Source organism: Rhinoraja longicauda, chromosome 2 (assembly GCF_053455715.1).
Source record: "Rhinoraja longicauda isolate Sanriku21f chromosome 2, sRhiLon1.1, whole genome shotgun sequence".
Taxonomy (NCBI): domain Eukaryota; kingdom Metazoa; phylum Chordata; class Chondrichthyes; order Rajiformes; family Arhynchobatidae; genus Rhinoraja; species Rhinoraja longicauda.
In genome coordinates, this window is record NC_135954.1 from 73,293,345 (window position 1) to 73,311,713 (window position 18,369).

At 44.4% G+C, this 18,369-nt stretch overlaps 1 protein-coding gene across 3 annotated transcripts in view; it reads right to left on the reverse strand.

The window, feature by feature from the left end:
• The window catches only part of LOC144605720 (ubiquitin-conjugating enzyme E2 E2), a 97,617-nt gene extending 79,259 nt beyond the window's left edge, over positions 1 to 18,358 (reverse strand). Inside the window, exons 1-2 of one of the 3 annotated variants that reach the window (XM_078421234.1) lie at positions 18,096 to 18,358; positions 17,236 to 17,421 (exon numbers count right to left, since the gene is read on the reverse strand). In XM_078421234.1, the coding sequence (XP_078277360.1) occupies positions 17,236 to 17,411 (176 nt within the window). In that variant the 5' untranslated portion in view covers positions 17,412 to 17,421; positions 18,096 to 18,358. Of the gene's footprint in view, positions 1 to 17,235; positions 17,422 to 17,804; positions 17,915 to 17,983; positions 18,004 to 18,095 lie in introns of those variants that run through there. The other 2 variants (XM_078421250.1, XM_078421242.1) reach the window with 2 other exon arrangements.
• Between the last annotated feature and the right edge of the window lie 11 nt (positions 18,359 to 18,369).

Here is an 18,369-nt window from a genome sequence, read left to right on the forward strand (position 1 = left end):
CTCAGCTCTGCTGCTCATCCCACAAATGCATGTTCCTTACAAATGTGGCACCATTTAAAAGGGAAATAAACAGGCTTTCCAACGGTATAAGATTTATTGCCACGAAGCATTGTTACAACAAAGAAATAATCTACCAAACACAAATTTCCTTACTTTTTGTGCTATGTTTATATATATATAGTCGAACCATCCGCAGTCAGGGCGATTGAAGCTCCTGCATGCGGCTTGGATCTCCCGAAGTCGGTCTCTAACCAGGGACCGCGAGCTCCACGATGTTAAAGTCCACAGGCTCCCACGGTTGGAGCTCTGAGGTCAATCCCTGGCAAAGGGATCGCGAGCTGCACGATGGTAAGTCCCGCAGGCACCCGCGGTTGGAGCCCCAAGTCAATCTCCAGCAGAGGCCGCCAACTCCATGATGCAGTGCGGACAGCGATACGATACGGTAAGAGATTAAAAAAACGTTTCTACCAACCCCCCTCCCCCCGCCACATAAAACAAGCTAAAGAACACTGAAATACATTTAACACATACTATAAAACAACAGAGAAGGGACAGACAGACAGTTGGCGAGGCAGCCATTGCAGAGGGAGCGCAGAGACCCAGTTCCGTGAGCTTGGTAACCAGCTTTTGTTTTTAATCAAAAAATGTATTCAATTATTGAAAATAATATTTACAAAACAATAAAAAAAAATAGAACCTACCACATGAAAGACAAACATTGTAAGAACACAGTCCTCAACACATTTCCGCATGAAGTCTATAAGTCTGTAAGTCAGACTGAAGCCGAGTCCTTGAACATTGCCCAGTCTACTGACTCCAAGCAGTTCTGTAGTTGTTCCTCTGCCTCCCCAGACCAGCTCTACGCAGTTCTCACCTCTGGGGGTGCACTCTTCAGTTGCTGCCTGTATGCAGGAAGAAGCAGCATCACTGATTGGTCGGATTTCCCGAAGTGAGGGTGAGGGATATAGCGATAGGTATCCTTGATGGTCGTATAGCTGTGGTCAAAGGTGTTTAATCCTTTGGTGCTGCAGGAGACATGTTGGTGGTAGTTCGGGAGTGATATTTTCAGTTTGCCTTTGTTGAAGTCCCCGGCTATGGTGGTAAAGACTTCGGGGTACGATGACTGGTGTTGGTTGACCACAGCGTGCAGCTCCTCCAATGCTAGACGGACGTCTGCCTGGGGTGGGATGTAGACCGTGGTCAGGATGATGGAGGTGAATTTCCTCGGGAGGTAGAAGGGGCGGCACTTCACCGCCAGATGTTCCAGGTGCGGAGAGCAGGAGTTAGTCAAAACTGCCACATCTGAGCACCACGAAGAGTTGACCATGAGACAGCTCCCTTTCCCAGATGCCTGCGTTCGGTCCATACGATGGATGGAGAAACCTTCAGGCTGGACGGCTGAGTCTGGGGAGCTGGAGGTGAGCCATGTCTCTGTGAAACATGCATTCCCTCAGCTCCCTTTGATAAAGCAGCCTTGACCTTAAGTCCTCCACTTTATTTTCCAGTGATTGTACATTGGCTAGTAGGATGGTAGGGAGAGGGGGTCGCAGTCCCCTGCGCTTCAGTCTGACTTGTAGTCTTGCCCACCGGCCACGTTTCTGGACACAATGGAAGCCTCCCCAGTGTTTCCAGGTACAATACTTACTATTCCTGCTATCCTCAGCCAGGTCGGGGATTCCCTTACAATCGGCAGCTCCGTGGCTACCGGTAGATCGCAATAGTGCTAATGCGTTTAAATGCATTAGCAACTTGTCAGTTACAGCGCTGGTTACTTCTGTTTCTTTTATACAGGTAAGCTAACTACTATATTTGATAATTTTCTGCTGTGCTGCTGGCCACATGTCGGCACAGACAAGCGCCATCTTGAATGTGAGGCCAGATCTGGCATTATATAAAGATTTGCCTCGTGTTGTGAACCCCTTCTCAGGCAAAGCCTCTTTGTTAAACAGTAATTCTCATATCAGCTTGCAAATGTGACCCATAGCTTCCAGTTACCTGTCACTTTAATTCTCCATTTAATCCCACTCTGACCTCTCTGCTTTTGGCCTCTTACATTGTTTTGAAAACAATGCAACAGGACAAAAGCAGAGAGGTCAGAGTGGGATTGGATGGAGAATTGAAGTGATAGGTAACTGGTAGCTAAAGATCGCATTTGTCAACTTCCCTGTCATAGCTACCATCTCCTTTCCCTTAAGTACAGAGATGCAAGTGACTGGTCAAGTCAATCATTGCAGATCTGGGTTAAGCAATGCCCTCATTTGCTAAAAACAGTTCATTACCAAAATCATCCTGAAATGTAATGACAACTTTCAAACTGTGTTCTTAAACTCCTGTCCCGTCCGTTAGTTTTTAGAGATACAGTGTGGAAACAGGTCCTTCGGCCCACCGAGTCTGTGCCGACTAACGATCACCTGTACACTAGTTCTATCTAATGCACCCTATGAAGACAAATAACAAATGCAAAGAACTCATGAATTTCTTTGGAGCTGAGACCACCATCAGTTGCCTTTGCCACTTTGTTCCATTCTTCTTTTCAACTAGGCTTGTATTCTCAAGGTTCCTCTGCCTCGGTTCTTAACTCAATAGGTTCACTGTTAACTCCCCTCATGCCTTCCCAACGTTTATCTTGTCTATGAAACTATTGCCTCCTCAACCCCATTTCTTACAAAATCTAATATCTCTTCCTGGCCCCACATTAGCTGCTTTCTTTATTCAGTCTCCAAGCACTATTTGTTCTCCAAATTTGCCATGGCCATCCCTCCCTACCATCCCATCTTCAACCTCCTATTCCTCTTTCTAAAGTTCTTGAATGCTTTGCAGCATCTCAAAGTGATACCCATCATTACAGAAAGTGTCCAACTGCTTCCCTTCTGTCACACCTGCATAAATTCTTATCAGAGTCCTCATCAAAGAATATCTGTACGATGTACAACATGCAGCCAAGGTTCATCAGATTGATTCTTGGAATGGAGGATTTCTTACACTTCCCCAAATTAAGCAATCTGAGACCATTTTGTAGTTGAAAAGAATTAAATGTACAAAACTCTCAAGGAGCTTGATGGGATACTTGTTTCTTTCCCTGGGGGACTAGAACCAGGGTAACAGTCTCAAAATTGGGGTTCTGATATTCAAGATATGGATGAGAAGAAACAACAACCTAATGACTCAGAGATTTTTGGAACCGTCTACTCATAAGAGCTGTGGAAAGTCAGTTGTTCGAGTATATTTAAGACAGAGGAATCCATTTTCAAATAGTAAAGGAATCAAGAGATAAAAGGTTAGTGCAGGAAAGTGCAGGATCAGCTGCAATCTAATTAGAAACATAGAAAATAGGTGCAGGAGTAGGCCATTCGGCCCTTCGAGCCTGCACCACCATTCAATATGATCATGGCTGATCATCCAGCTCAGTAACCTGTACCTGCCTTCTCTCCATACCCCCTGATCCCTTTAGCCACAAGGGCCACATCTAACTCCCTCTTAAATATAGCCAATGAACTGGCCTCAACTACCTTCTGTGGCAGAGAATTCCACAGACTCACCACTCTCTGTGTGAAGAAATGTTTTCTCATCTCAGTCCTAAAAGACTTCCCCCTTATCCTTAAGCTGTGACCCCTGGTTCTGGACTTCCCCAACATCGGGAACAATCTTCCCGCATCTAGCCTCTCCAACCCCTTAAGAATTTTATATGTTTCAATAAGATCCCCCCTCAGTCATCTAAATTCCAGCGAGTATAAGCCTAGTCTATCCAGTCTTTCTTCATATGAAAGTCCTGCCATCCCAGGGATCAATCTGGTGAACCTTCTCTGTACTCCCTCTAAGACTAGAATGTCTTTCCTCAGATTAGGAGACCAAAACTGTACACAATACTCCAGGTGCGGTCTCACCAAGGCCCTGTACAACTGCAGCAGAACCTCCCTGCTCCTATACTCAAATCCTCTTGCTATGAATGCTAACATACCATTTGCTTTCTTCACTGCCTGCTGCACCTGCACATTTGCTTTCAATGACTGGTGCACCATGACACCCAGGTCACGTTGCATCTCCCCTTTTCCTAATTGGCCACCATTCAGGTAATACTCTGCTTTCCCGTTCTTGCCGCCAAAGTGGATAACCTCACATTTATCCACATTATATTGCATCTGCCATGCATTTGCCCACTCTCCTAATCTATCCAAGTCAATTAAATGACAAAATTGGCATGAATGGCTGAATAGCCGAATCCTACTTCTATTTCATGTTCATAAGTGATAGGGGCAGATTTATCTTTCCCTCTTAACCCTATTCTTCTGCCTTCTCCCCATAACCCCTGACACCTGTACTAATCAAGAATTGATCTATCTCTGCCTTAAAAATATTAATTGACGGCCTCCACAGCCTTCCATTTATTATGCCCATATGTTCTTATCTATTGGCACACAAACTGAAGCTAACCCGTGTTCCTTATAAGATTGTTGATTGACAATCAAAGCCATTGGGTACACATGAATGCCACTAATTGATAATCTGAATTTCTCCATGATCTGTATAATTCACTGAACCAAAAATCTCACTCAAGATGTCAGGTAACATGTAACTCACCTTACTACCATCTCTCTTTACTCTCGTTAAATTGTTGGATTTGTTGTTGTATTTCACATTACTATGTAAACGGTCAAGAGTCAAAAGTGTTTCATTGTCATATGTACCAAAACAATAAAATTCTTACTTGCAGCAGCATAAAAGATATGTAAACACAACACTCATAAATAACATTTTAAACAAAATATGTTCAATAAATTAAAACCCCCAATATTAGTGCAAAAAAAACACATAAGTAGAGGCATTAAAAGGTTTTCTATATGATTGCATCAATGTGCTGGGCCCTGGAGAGATCTACAGAGATATGCATGCCTTGGAACTTGGTTGTTAACTCTCTCCACCACCGACCTTTCAATGTAGACAAGTTTGTGGAGCCTCGGCCTCCCTCTTCTAAAGTCAACCATCAGCTCTTTGGTGTTACTGATGTTCAGAGCAAGGTTGTTGTTCTGGGACAATTCACTCAGACAATCAATCTCCCTCCAGTACTCCGATTCATTATTGCCCGAAATTTGTCAAAAAATGGTGGCGTCATTGGTAAACTTAAAGATGGAGTTGGAACTGTGACTGGCTGCACAGTTATGGTTATAGATACACCTGAGCTGAAGTTATCGAGGCGAAAGTGTTTTTGTCAATTAGTACCGATTGAAGTTTGTTGATGAGGAAGACGAGGATCCAGATGCATAGGGTTGTGCAGAGACCCAATTCCCTGAGCTTGGTAACAAGTTTGGAAGGAATATTGATGTTGAATGCTGATCTGTAGTTGATGAGCACCAGTCTCATGAATGTGTTCCTATTGCCCAAATGATCCATTGTGGAGTGCAGAGTCAACGAGATCACGTCCCCCGTTAATCTATTGCTGCAGTAAACAAATTGTAATGGGTCCAGGTTCTTGATATAGTAAGAGTTGAGGTGTGCCTCAATTCCATATCCAATCTCTCAAACACTTCATTGCCATGGGCATTAGTTCCATCGGTAGGTAGTCACTGAGGCATGTCACATTACTCTTCTTAGGGTCCTTTTAAAGCAGGTGGAAACCTCAGACCTCAGTAATGAGAAGTTGAAATTTTCCACAAAAACTCCAGACAATTGGTTCACAGAGGTTTTGATAACGCGACCAGGTACACCATCAGGTTCAGAAACTTTCCGAGCGGTCACCCTCAGGAACGATCTTCTGTCATTGGCCTTGGTGCCCGAGATCACAATGCCATCGGGGGCTATGGGGACCAGAGAAGGCGCATCTATTTTTTCATTTTCGAAGCATGAGTAAATCACATTGTGCTCACCCGGGAGTGATGCCTCGCTGTCACTTGAGCTGCCACTTGGTTTCACCTTGTAGGATGAGATGGCTTTCAAGCCCTACCACAGCTAAAACTCTATCCTATGAGCTTCATATGGAAACATAGAAAAATAGGTGCAGGTGTAGGCCATTCGGCCCTTCGAGCCAGTACTGCCATTCAATATGATCATGGCTGAGCAAGACATACAGTGCCCTCCATAATGTGTGGGACAAAGACCCATCATTCATTCATTTGCCTCTGTACTCCACAATTTGAGATTTGTAATAGAAAAAAATCACATGTGGTTAAAGTGCACATTGTCAGATTTTAATAAAGGCCATTTTAATACATTTTGGTCTCACCATGTTGAAATTACAGCAGTGTTTATACAAAGTCCCCCCATTTCAGGGCACCATAATGTTTGGGACACAGCAATGTCATGTAAATGAAAGTAGTCATGTTTAGTATTTTGTTGCATATCCTTTGCATGCAATGACTGCTTGAAGTCTGTGATTCATGGACATCACCAGTTGCTGGGTGTCTTCTCTGGTGATGCTCTGCCAGGCCTGCATTGCAGCCATCTTTAGCTTATGCTTGTTTTGGGAGCTAGTCCCTTTCAGTTTTCTCTTCAGCAGAAAAAAAGGCATGCTCAATTGGGTTCAGATCGGGTGATTGACTTGGCCACTCAAGAATTTACAATTTTTTAGCTTTGAAAAACTCCTTTGTTGCTTTAGCAGTATGTTTGGGATCATTGTCTTGCTGTAGAATGAACCGCAGGCCAATGAGTTTTGAGGCATTTGTTTGAACTTGAGCAGATAGGATGTGTCTATACACTTCAGAATTCATTCTGCTGCTACCATCAGCAGTTGTATCATCAACGAAAATAAGTGAGCCAGTACCTTCAGCAGCCATACATGCCCAGGCCATAATACCCCCACCACCGTGTTTCACAGACGAGGTGGAATGCTTTGGATCTTGGGCAGTGCCTTCTCTCCTCCATACTTTGCTCTTGCATTCACTCTGATGTGTTCATCTTCGTCTCATCTGTCCACAAGACCTTTTTCCAGAACTGTGGTCGCTGTTTTAAGTACTTCTTGGCAAACTGTAACCTGGCCATCCTATTTTTCTGGCTAACCAGTGGTTCGCATCTTGCAGTGTAGCCTCTGTATTTCTGTTCATGAAGTCTTCTGCAGACAGTGGTCATTGAGAAATCCACACCTGACTCCTGAAGAGTGTTTCTGATCTGTTGGACAGGTGTTTGGGGATTTTTCTTTATTATAGAGATAATTCTTCTGTCATCAGCTGTGGAGGTCTTCCATGGCCTGCCAGTCCCTTTGCAATTAGTAAGCTCACCAGTGCTCTCTTTCTTCTTAATGATGTTCCAAACAGTTGATTTTGGTAAGCCTAAGGTTTGGCTGATGTCCCTAACAGTTTTATTCTTGTTTCTCAGTCTCATAATGGCTTCTTTGACTTTCATTGGCACAACTTTGGTCCTCATGTTGATAAACAACAATAAAAGTTTCCAAAGGCGATGGAAAGACTGGAGGAACGACGAGGTGCTGAGAGCTCTCATACCTGCATTAAGGAGGCAATTATTACAGTAGACAATAGACGATAGGTGCAGGAGTAGGCCATTCGGCCCTTCGAGCCAGCACCACCATTCAATGTGATCATGGCTGATCATTCTCAATCAGTACCCTGTTCCTGCCTTCTCCCCATACCCCCTGACTCCACTATCCTTACGCACCTGAGCAATTACAAACACCTGTGAAGCCATGTGTCCCAAACATTATGGTTCCCTGAAATGGGGGGACTATGTATAAACACTGCTTTAATTTCTACATGGTGAAACCAATATGTATAAAAATGGCCTTTATTAAAATCTGACAATGTGCACTTTAACCACATGTGATTTTTTTTCTGTTAGAAATCTCAAATTGTGGAGTACAGAGGCAAATAAATAAATGATGGGTCTTTGTCCCAAACATTATGGAAGGCACTGTAAGACATATGAGCAAGTATTTTGTTTCACGCTGGTGTATATAATAATCTGAATCTAACAGTGGAGAAAAAAAATTGCAGACAAAGTCACACCTGCAATGAAATCCTATGGGCATGGATACAGTGCCACAAAATCGTTACTGTCATAACATATGTTTGTTAGTGTCATAACATATGTTAGTTAATGTCAATGAGCACATCAAGTCTCACCTCCCAAAAACTGCATCACCAGCTACACAAATTTCACTCCCTCACTCACCTTCCAACAATCTTTATAACCCACAACTCATATTTAACATTCAAAAACCTCACAATGCTTACACACTTACTATAATGCCATGTCACACCCACACAGTTTGCACACATTACCAGTTATGTAACCACAGCAGGCACATTAGCTATGCATGCTATAAGAGACTTGTTACATGTTCAATTAATTCTTGGCTCAGACAATACGCAACAAACAGACTAGCAGGTACCAAATAGAGGTTTCTTATGGCTTGGTTATCTGGATGACTAGATGGTTGACATAGATGTGGCTGAGATAATTGAAGAAGATTATATTCTTATATGAAATTCAGGTTCTCACATTATATTTAACACTCGTTCCACAATTTTCTTCTGACTTACAGTGGGTGTAAGTAACTAAGATGTGATACAAATGTGCACAACAAATTCAAAAATAAAATCAGCAGAAAAAACAGGAGTAATGGAACCCAATATTGTGGTCCAAGTAAGTAAACAGTGCAAGTCTGTGAGTACCATGAAATACTATTGGTCTTTATAACTGTATTACAGTACACATGGTTCATTAACCCACTTAGACAATCCAAATACATTTAATTGTTGATAACAGCATAACAGACGACAGCAATAATTCAGATTAATTGCAGGAGGTGAACTACTATTTACGTATTTATGTTTAGTATTACTGTGCTAGTGTATTCTCAATGGGTAGCAGGTACACTGTATGCAAGTGTAAATTTCTGGAATTGTTACAATTGTTACAATTCGCAGTTAAAGTCAGTTAGTTTTGTTTTTCCAAATACAAAATAGCAAGCCATCTCCTTCCATGCTAATTAAGCAAAACAGCTCCAGAAATATGCTACCTTCTCTGAAAAATATATTAGCATAAATACTTGGCAAACAACTATTAATAGAATGGAAAATAGCTCACACCACAGAGTTTTGCTCCATTTGGCACAACTAAATGCACATTCCTACCATCCATCTCAGAATTTTGCCGATGGAGTACAAAACACTAATGCCACGATGAATTCTTGGCAATTATTGTTTAGATTTGTATGAGATTTTCAATAAAATGTACTGGATCAAAAAGTAATATGTAAATAGCAATAACGTCAATAACGTCAGATAAATCTCCGGGTCTGATCAGATATATCCAAGAACACTGTGGGAAGCTAGAGATGAAGTTTCAGATTCCCTGGCTGAGATATATAAATCATCATTGGGCACATGTGAGATGCAGGAAGACTGGCTAATGTTGTGCTTCTATTTAAGAAGGGCTGCAAGGAAAAGCCTGGGAACTATAAACCAGTAAGCCCAACATCTGTGGTAGATAACTTGCTGGAGAGAACTCTGAGGAATATATGCATTTGGAAATGTGGTGTTTTAAGTCAGCATGATTTTGTATGTGGGAGATTGTGCCTTACAAACCTAATTGAGATTGTTGAAGAAGTAATCAAAACGTTTGATGAGGGCAAAGCCTTAAATGTTGTCTATATGATCTTCAGCAAGGCATTTGACATTGTTCCTCGTGGTAGGCTGCTCTGGAAGGTTAGATCACATGTGATCCAGGGAGAGCTAGCCGATTGGCTTCATGACAGAAAGCAGAGGGTGATGACGGAAGGTTGCTTTTCAGACCGGAGGCCTGTGACTTGTGGTGTGCCTCAGGGTTCAGTGCAGTGAATTTGTGGTTTATATCAATGATTTAGATGAGAGAGTGGAAGGCATGATTAATAAGTTTGCAGATGACAATGGAGTTGTAAATGGGCTGAGAAATGGTTGATCAAGTTTAATGCAGATAACTGCAAAATGTTGCATTTTAAGAAGTCAAACCGGGGTAGGTCCCTCACAGTGAATGGCAGGGCCCTGGATAGTGCGATAGAACTGGGGGATCTGGGAGTTAAGATGCACAGTTACCTGAAATTGGCATCACAGATAGATAGGGTGGTCAAGAAGGCTTTTGGTACATTTGCCTTCAATAGTCAGGGCATTGAGTATAGAAGTTGAGGTGTTATGGTATAGTTATACTGCAGTTGGGAATAGAGCCAATGCATCTTTTTTTTTTAACCCAGAGTAAGAGAATCAAGAACCAGAAGACAGAGATTTAAGTTGAGAGTGGAAAGAGGCACAATTGAGGAACTGGAGGCACAATTTTTCCACACAGTGGGTGGTGGATATATGGAACGAGCTGCCAGAGGGGGTAATTGAGGTGGGTACTATTACAGCATTTTAAATACATTAGGACAGGTACATGGGTAGGAAAGGTTTAGAGGGATATGGGCTAAACGTGGGCAGGTGGGGCTAGTGCAGATGGGGCATCTTGGTTGGCATGGGCAGGTTGGGGGTGAGCGGCTGATTCCGTGCTGTACGAATCTATGACTCTATAACAATGTTTATCTGAACCATGTCAAAATCTATTAACATTTCATACCATTCACCCGATTAGTTATTGTTTTATTTAGATCCTCCCATTTTTCATTAAAGCTATGTAGTTATCGTCACTTTTAAGTTCATTGTAAATGTGTTCATACAACCTTAATGAATTCGAGAACTTTGGAGAGTGCAGCATAGGTTCACCAGGTTAATTCCCGGGATGGCAGGACTGACATATAATGAAAGAATGGGTCCACTGGGCTGGTATTCGCTGGAAGGGAGGGAGGGAGGGGGAGAGAGAGAGGGGGGGAAGGATGGGGGGTGGAGGGAGGGGAAGGATGGGGGGTGGAGGGAGGGGGAGGGGGGGGCGTAGTGGGGAGAGGGTGCTGCACCAATGCAGAAGAGGTTTGGGCCTAACTGTTCTAGTAGAACAGAAAATTGAAGCAGGAGTAGGTCACCAGGCCCCCAAGGCCTGCCCTGCCATTCGATATAATCATGACTGATCTATGATGACCTTAACTCTTCTTCCATGTCAGTACCCCATAGATCTCAATTCTTCTACTTTCATTTTAAATATATCTAATAATCTCACATTTAGCACCCAATGGTTGGAGAATTCCAGACATTTAATACCCTCTGAGAGGAGTAATTTCTGTGCATTAACCTAAAGCACATTGGGGCAGCGCAGTAGTGCAGCAGTAGAGTTGCTGCCTTACAGTGCTGGAGACCCAGGTTTGATCCTGACTTTGGGTGCTGTCTGTTCAGTTCAGTTTTATATCTCTTGCCTTTATTTTGTAATTATGTGCCCTTGTTCATGACTCTCCTGCTAGTGAAAACATCTCAACATCTACACTATCAAGCCCGCTTAGAATCTTATATGTTTGAATAAGGTCACTCATTATACTTTGAACCCCCAACAAATATAGATCCAAACTGTGCAGCCTCCCTTGGTAGAACAATCTGGTATATCTTCCAGGTTCTAATGCTATTATAAAAAGACACAGTGCTGTAGTTAGTGGATCAGGCAGCATTTCTGGAGAACACGGATAGGCGATATCTTAGGTCAGGACCTTTGTTCAGGCCATTGTGGAGATTCTGAAGAAAGGTTTCCAACCAAAACATCACCTCTCTGTGATCCTCAGAGAAATGCCTGATCCACTAGAGATACTCTTACACTTTGTGTCATTTTTTGTAAACCAGCATCTACAGTTCCTTGTGTATCTAATGCTACTATATTCCTCTTTAAGATAAGGAGAGCAAAACTGTACAGTTTTCCAGTGTGGCCTCACCTGTACAACTGTACAGAGCACTATTCTAAACTCCCACCTCCTTTACAATAAAACAGGAAGCTGTAGAAGTGGATACAACGCCGACTTTCATTGTGTCATAGAGCTATACAGCATGGAAAAAGGCCCTATGGTCCAACTTGTCCATATCGACCAAGATGCCCCATCTAACCTGGTCCCATTTGCCTGCTTTTAGCTCGTAATTGCAGCAGTAGCATCAGGATGGGCAATCGCGATATAGTGTTCGTAGTCCCGCTGGAAAACCGTCCAGCGGTGCACTATGTCCCCATCAAAAACGAGCGTGTCCGGACGACGACACGAGGAAGCCATGGCAAAGTGGAAGGAGGGGATACAATTGGGAGAAAGAAATAATAAAATAAAAACCGATAAACAGGAGACGCAAGTCTACCGATCTGACACCATGTAAAAGGATATCACTCGTACGCAGAGTCTTTTACTAAATACGTTTATTAATAGCACTATACACATTATGCCCTAGCTGTCCGTGGTCATCACTGGAACTAGAGAGCGAGCTGGAGGTGGGGAAACTACAATTATACAAGAGACCATGGGGCGTGGTTAGTAGTGGTGAGGTCACTATGTTAAAGGAACATGCACTGATCTACATCCCTCTAAACTTTTCCTATTCATATATTGACATACATTTCAAATGATATTTGGACAATTATATGGATAGGAAGGTTTAGAAGGCTATGGGCAAATGAAGGCAAATGAGACTATCCCAGAATGCCCGGTTGGTCAGCACAGATAAGGTGGGCGGAAGGGCCTGTTTCCATGCTGCATCACCCTATGACTCTATTTGCTTTAAGAATGTCACTATAAAGAAGAGGGAACAGTAATATTTCACTGCACAGAGGGTTGTTCTGATAAATTGAAAATTATTCTCCTTGGCTTCTCTAACAGTATTTCTTGAATATGTGACCTATCACCAAGGACAAAGGAAATAGACACATTGGACCCTCACAGACCTTGTACCCAATTGTCCTTGCCAAAGCTTGGGTACCTAAGCTAGTCTTATTTGGCTGCATTTGATCCTTATTGCTATAACCTTTCCTATCCATGCACAGATAGTTCTGCTATAACGCAATAGTTGAGTCCCAAAGAAATCTCATGTTTCAGAAAAATTGCATTAGAATAACAATTGTTCAAATGAGGGAATGGGGATTAGGGGCTAGAGAATTTCAAACTCGCATTAACAAAGATATTTCCTCCACAGGATTTTCAAATATAAAGAACTTTTTGATAGCTTTAAGTTCATTTTTGTTACTGTAATCTAAAAATAGTAACGACTGTATGTTATATTGTTTAACAGATTATTATTGCATGAGTGTCAATAGAACTGATTGCTTGTCAATTTCAATGGCTATCTGTGGTGAAACTGTCAAAATTGCATGGAATATTACAAGTGTGGTCTCTGCGACATCTTATGCAGCTTTAGCTTGACATCCCTACTCTACAGGACTCAATGCCATGGCTGATGAAGGCAAGCCTGCCAAGTGAATTCTTCATCATCCTAGCTACCTGTGTCGCTACTTTCAAGGAATTATGTACCGCAAGGTCAATCTGTTCAACAATGGACCTACCATTTATTGTGCATGCCATGACATGGTTTAACTTACTGAAGTACACTTTGCACTTGTCAGACTTAAATTCCATTGCTTTTCCTTAGCCTGCTTTCTCGGTTGATCTAGATCCTGTTATAATCTTAAATACCATTCTTCACCATCTACTACGCCACCAATTTTGGTGTCATCCTTCAACTTGCTTTCTCATCCAAATCATTAATATAGATGGCGAACATCACTAAACCCAACATCAATCCCTGTGACACACCAGTGGTTGCAAGCTTCCAAAATGAAAATTAAACCTCCACGACTACCCTCGGATTAAATACTGCCAAGCTAATGTTGTATCCAATTGGCTAGCTCACCGTGGATCCCATGTGATCTAACCTTCCAGATCAACCTCCCAAGCAGGACCTTGTAAGTACTGCTCTTATGTACTTACTGATCAATAGTGCAGCTTATGTTCCTCTATTACCTCCACCTCTGCGACACTAGAAGATCAGTAACCTGGAATATCGAGCTGCCACCGACGGCCCCGTCGCGACTTTAGAAAGATGGCAGCCGCTCTCCTCCTCACGCTCCGCCATCTTGTGCGGGCCTCCCGCCGCACCACCGGCCTCGAGTAGTCGCAGCTCCCGCCGCCCTACCCGCTTCAAGTAGTCCCAGGCCCCGCCGCCCTGCCGCACTATCCGCCTCCCACCTCTGCTGGGTCTCACTGCGATGTCCGCCTCGAGTAGTCCCCGGGCCGCTGCCGCCGCCGTCCTCGAGTACTCCCAGCTCGGCCAGGCTTCAGCCGCCGCCACCGCCGCACTTCCTCCTCCCTCCACGCACGGATAGTGGTAAGTGGCTTTCGCCGCCAACGGGTCCATGGAGGGGAGTGGGGGCCGAGTGGGTGGAGGGGAGGGTGGGGGTAGGAGGGGAGAGGAGAGAGTGGGGAAGGATGGGGTGGGGGAGGAGAGACTGGGAGTGAGGGGGAAAAGGGGGTGGTGGGCAAAGGGGGGATGGGGGAGGAGAGAGTGAGGGGGAGGGGTGGGGGAGGAGGGGGCAGGAGAGAGTGGGGGTGGGGGGAGAGTAGGGCTGGGGAGGAGGGCAGGCTGGGGTGGGGAGGAGGGAAAAGTGGGGATGGGGAGAGTGGGGGTGGGGAGGAAGAGGAGTGGGGGACGGGGTGGGGGGTGGTGGTGGGGGCAAGAGAGAGTGGGGGGGAAGGGGGACAGTGGGCGTGGGGAAGAGAGGAGAGTGGGGGAGGAGAGAGTGGGGGTGGGGGGAATGGGGGGAAAGGGGGGGGTGGGGGAGTGAGAGAGTGGGGGGTGGGGGAGGAGAGACGGGGGGTGGGGGAGGAGGGGAGGAGTGGGTGGGGGCAAGAGTAGGGCTGGGGAGGAGGGTGGGGTGGGGAGGTGGCAAGAGTGGGGTGGGGGAGAGTGGGGGTCGGGAGGAGGGACGATTGGGGTGGGGGGAGAGTGGGGTGCAGGCAGGGAGTGGGGCTGGGGGGGGCGGGGAGGGAGGTGGGGGTGAGGGGAGGGGAGGGGGGAATAGGGGTGTGGAGGGGGAAGGGGGTGGAGGCAGGGCTGGGGGGAGTGGGGGTGGGGCCAGGGGAGGTGCAAGTGGGGGTGGGTAAGGGGGATGGAGTGGATCTGTGGGGGAAGGAGGGGGAGATAAGGGGGATTGGTTGGGGGGCTTCAGGGTGCTACACCAATACAGGAGAGGCTTTGGGTCCACAGCTCACTCAGTGACACCTCTCCCCTTCCCTGTTCCTCCTCCTCCTCCCCTCTCTCCATCCTCCCCCCTCTCTCCGTCCTCCCCCCTCTCTCCGTCCTCCCCCCTCCTCCCCTTCCCCCCTTATCCTCCCTCCTCCCTGGGAGATAGATTTAAGCGTTAAAATGTGAATAACTTTAAAAATATAACACCTTCTTCCATTAGCACCAAAGGAATGATGGTGAGTAAGGTGGGCCTAAAATTGTTGCGCTATCGTGTACCGTTTTGGCTGTTGTTCAGGAACAAACAAACAAACGAGAGGACAGACAGCCAGACGGACGGATGATATATTCATGGCCTCTGGTTAGGCTCTTTCCTACAAATGGAAACATTTTCTTTGCAGCCACTTTACCAAAACTCTGAATAATTTTAAAGAAACCCTTTAAGCCATTACTGCCTTCTCTTACTGATACCCTCTGCATTGCTGTTATCACTCATGTTTGTTTTTGTTACATTTACTGAATCTGCTGGCAAGGCCAGCATTTATCGTTCATCCCTAAATACCTTGATAAAATAACGATGCGATTCCTTGAAATTTTGAGGTACTTTTAGTGGAGGGAAACTTACAAATTGGACGGGGAATTCCACATTTTAAATCCAGAGATAATAAATGAATGATGATACCCATTACCTATAGCCAGCTGGAATCAAGCGACCCATTGAATTTTACTTGTTTTCTTTGGAGTGAAAGAGGCAGAGGGTGACCTCATAGAAGGGGATTTGAGGGACACATTTTTTTACATGGAGGGTAGATCTGGAACTCACTGCTGGAGACAACGGTGGAGTCAGATATAATTACTAGGTTTAGACATGCACTCAAATAGGTAAGGCACAGAAGGATGCAGACCAAGTGTGAGCAAATGGGATTAGTGTAGAGGGGCAAGAAAGGTCGGTATGAATATGGTCGACTAAAAGGCTATGCTGTACAATTTTACGTCTGTACTTTCACAAGATCAACAATTTATTATGCACTCTTTTGTGAAAACAAAATTACTTTAAAGACTTTTCTATATTGTTGTGAAAAATGTAAAAGATTTTAGAAACATAGAAAATAGGTGCAGGAGGAGGCAATTTGGCCCTTCGAGCCAGCACCGCCAGTCATTGTGATCATGGCTGATCATCCATAATCAGTAACCTGTGCCTGCCTTCTCCCCATATCCCTTGATTCCACTAGGAATGTTCCAATGAACATTTCATTGCATAACTTCCACGCCACAGAGCCCCACCTGCACCATCCAGCATTTTGTGTCACATGAAAAGGAAAAACCCTGAAGAAAGACAACTACCCATTTGAAATATGAAAATGCAATAGTACAGCACAGGAATAGGCCTTGCCCATATTCTCTGTACCGAATATAATGCCAAGTTAAACTAATCTCCTCCATAAACATGTCCCATGGATCTCTTCCAGTCGATGGATATTCACGTGACAATCTAAAGAGCTCTTAAATGCCACAATCATATATGCCTACACCACCTCCCCTGGCATGTTCCAGGCATCCAGCACACTCCCTGCAAAAAAACATGCCCCACACATCTTTAAATTTTACCCCTCTCATCGTAAAACTACACCCTAGTCTTTGATATTTCCGTCCGTCTGTCTATCCTATCTATGCCTCATAATTGTACGTACTTCTATCAGGACCCCCTTTGTTTCCAACACTCAAGAGAAAACAATTCAAATTTGTTCAACCTCTCCTTATAGCTTTATTGTTTTAATGTTTTATTCTTAATTGTTCATTGTATGTTCTCTAGGAGGCATTCTAGTAAACCTCTTCTATGCCCTCTTCAAAGCCGCTACATCTTTTCTGAAATTGAGCCACCAGAACTGCACATAATACTCCAAATGTGGTCTAACCAAAGTCCTTTCAAGCTGCAACATGACTATTAATACATATTGACATACTCAATGCTCTGACCGATCAAAGCAAACATATTATACTCCTTTACCACTCTCTCAACTTGTGTTGTCACCTTCAGAGAATTGTCCAAGATCTCTCTGTAGATCGATACTATATCGATACATTATTTGTAGTCACAATTTTATCATTTTTTTTGCTGAAAAACATTAATATTTTTACACAATAAATCTTCCTCAAGGAAGAAACAAAATTATTAGATTTGGGATGTTGATACCTTTTAGCACTAGTTGAAAGTTTAGCAGCAGTTTTACTGGAAATCTTGGCATCCTTCTTCTTCGGCTGTGGTTGTTCCCTTTCTTGTTCTTGCTGATTACTCTCACGGTGATCCCCATCTGAGCTACCACTACTGGTACTTGGGCTGTCATCAGCCCTCTGTGACTCACTGGACATATTACTTGCTCTGGAAGTCGAAACAAATTGACATCGAAGTTAAATATAACTCCAGTTTCAATTCTTTAAAAAAAACACAAACAAATACACCATCTGAATATTTTGTCATTTCATAAATCCTGAAATAATTTTAAAATCAAACATGTCAATTTCCAATGAAAGGCTTGAAATTTACAGCAGTTAGAAAAATAACATTCGCCAAAAGTAAACAATGTTATGTCGACATCATCACGTCTCCCAATGTCTGCTCTTCCAGTAGAGTATATTGACAATGCAACAAAATTAAGTTTGGAGCGATGAGCAGTTGTTGGTCGTTGTTTCCCAAACCAAACATAAATATCAAGATTAAGTTGCACAAACATTCATTTGACAGCCACGCCAGAAACAACCAACCTCCACACCCGGCAGCTTCTCAGCCTTTATTACTGCGGGTGAATTAGTTTCCGTTTTGGAGGAGTCAGTGTGAGGAGAGAGTGAAAATCGGTCAGTGGGCAGTGACTGATGAGTTAAAGGCCTTTATTGCTGCCACTCTTTCTCTCGCACACACGGGAATATCACACAAAGGCACACACCGTTCCTGCTCTCCTCCAACTTTCAGGCCGCTTTGAGAGGAGCCTGCGGGCGCTGTGGGGGAGGGAGAGAGGGAGGGAGGGAGGGAGCGGACAAAATAAACATTGACGTTACCTGAATGAATACCAGCCGGACAGCACGCTCGCTGCCTGTCTCGGAGTCACGTTGAAAAGGGGGGCGGGGAGGGAGGGGGTGGGTAACGAGAGCCGGCGGCACAGTTGACCAGTGCGAGGATGGCAGGCCGGTTGGCCGGCGAGTCGTGCTGGGGACGGACGGAGGGAGGGAAGGGCACGGCACGGCGCACCACACACAGATGGGGCTGAAGCTGCCGCTGCGTCTCCTTCTCCTCCTCGCGCGCGCTCCCCAACTGAATCAGCGCCTGAGCAAC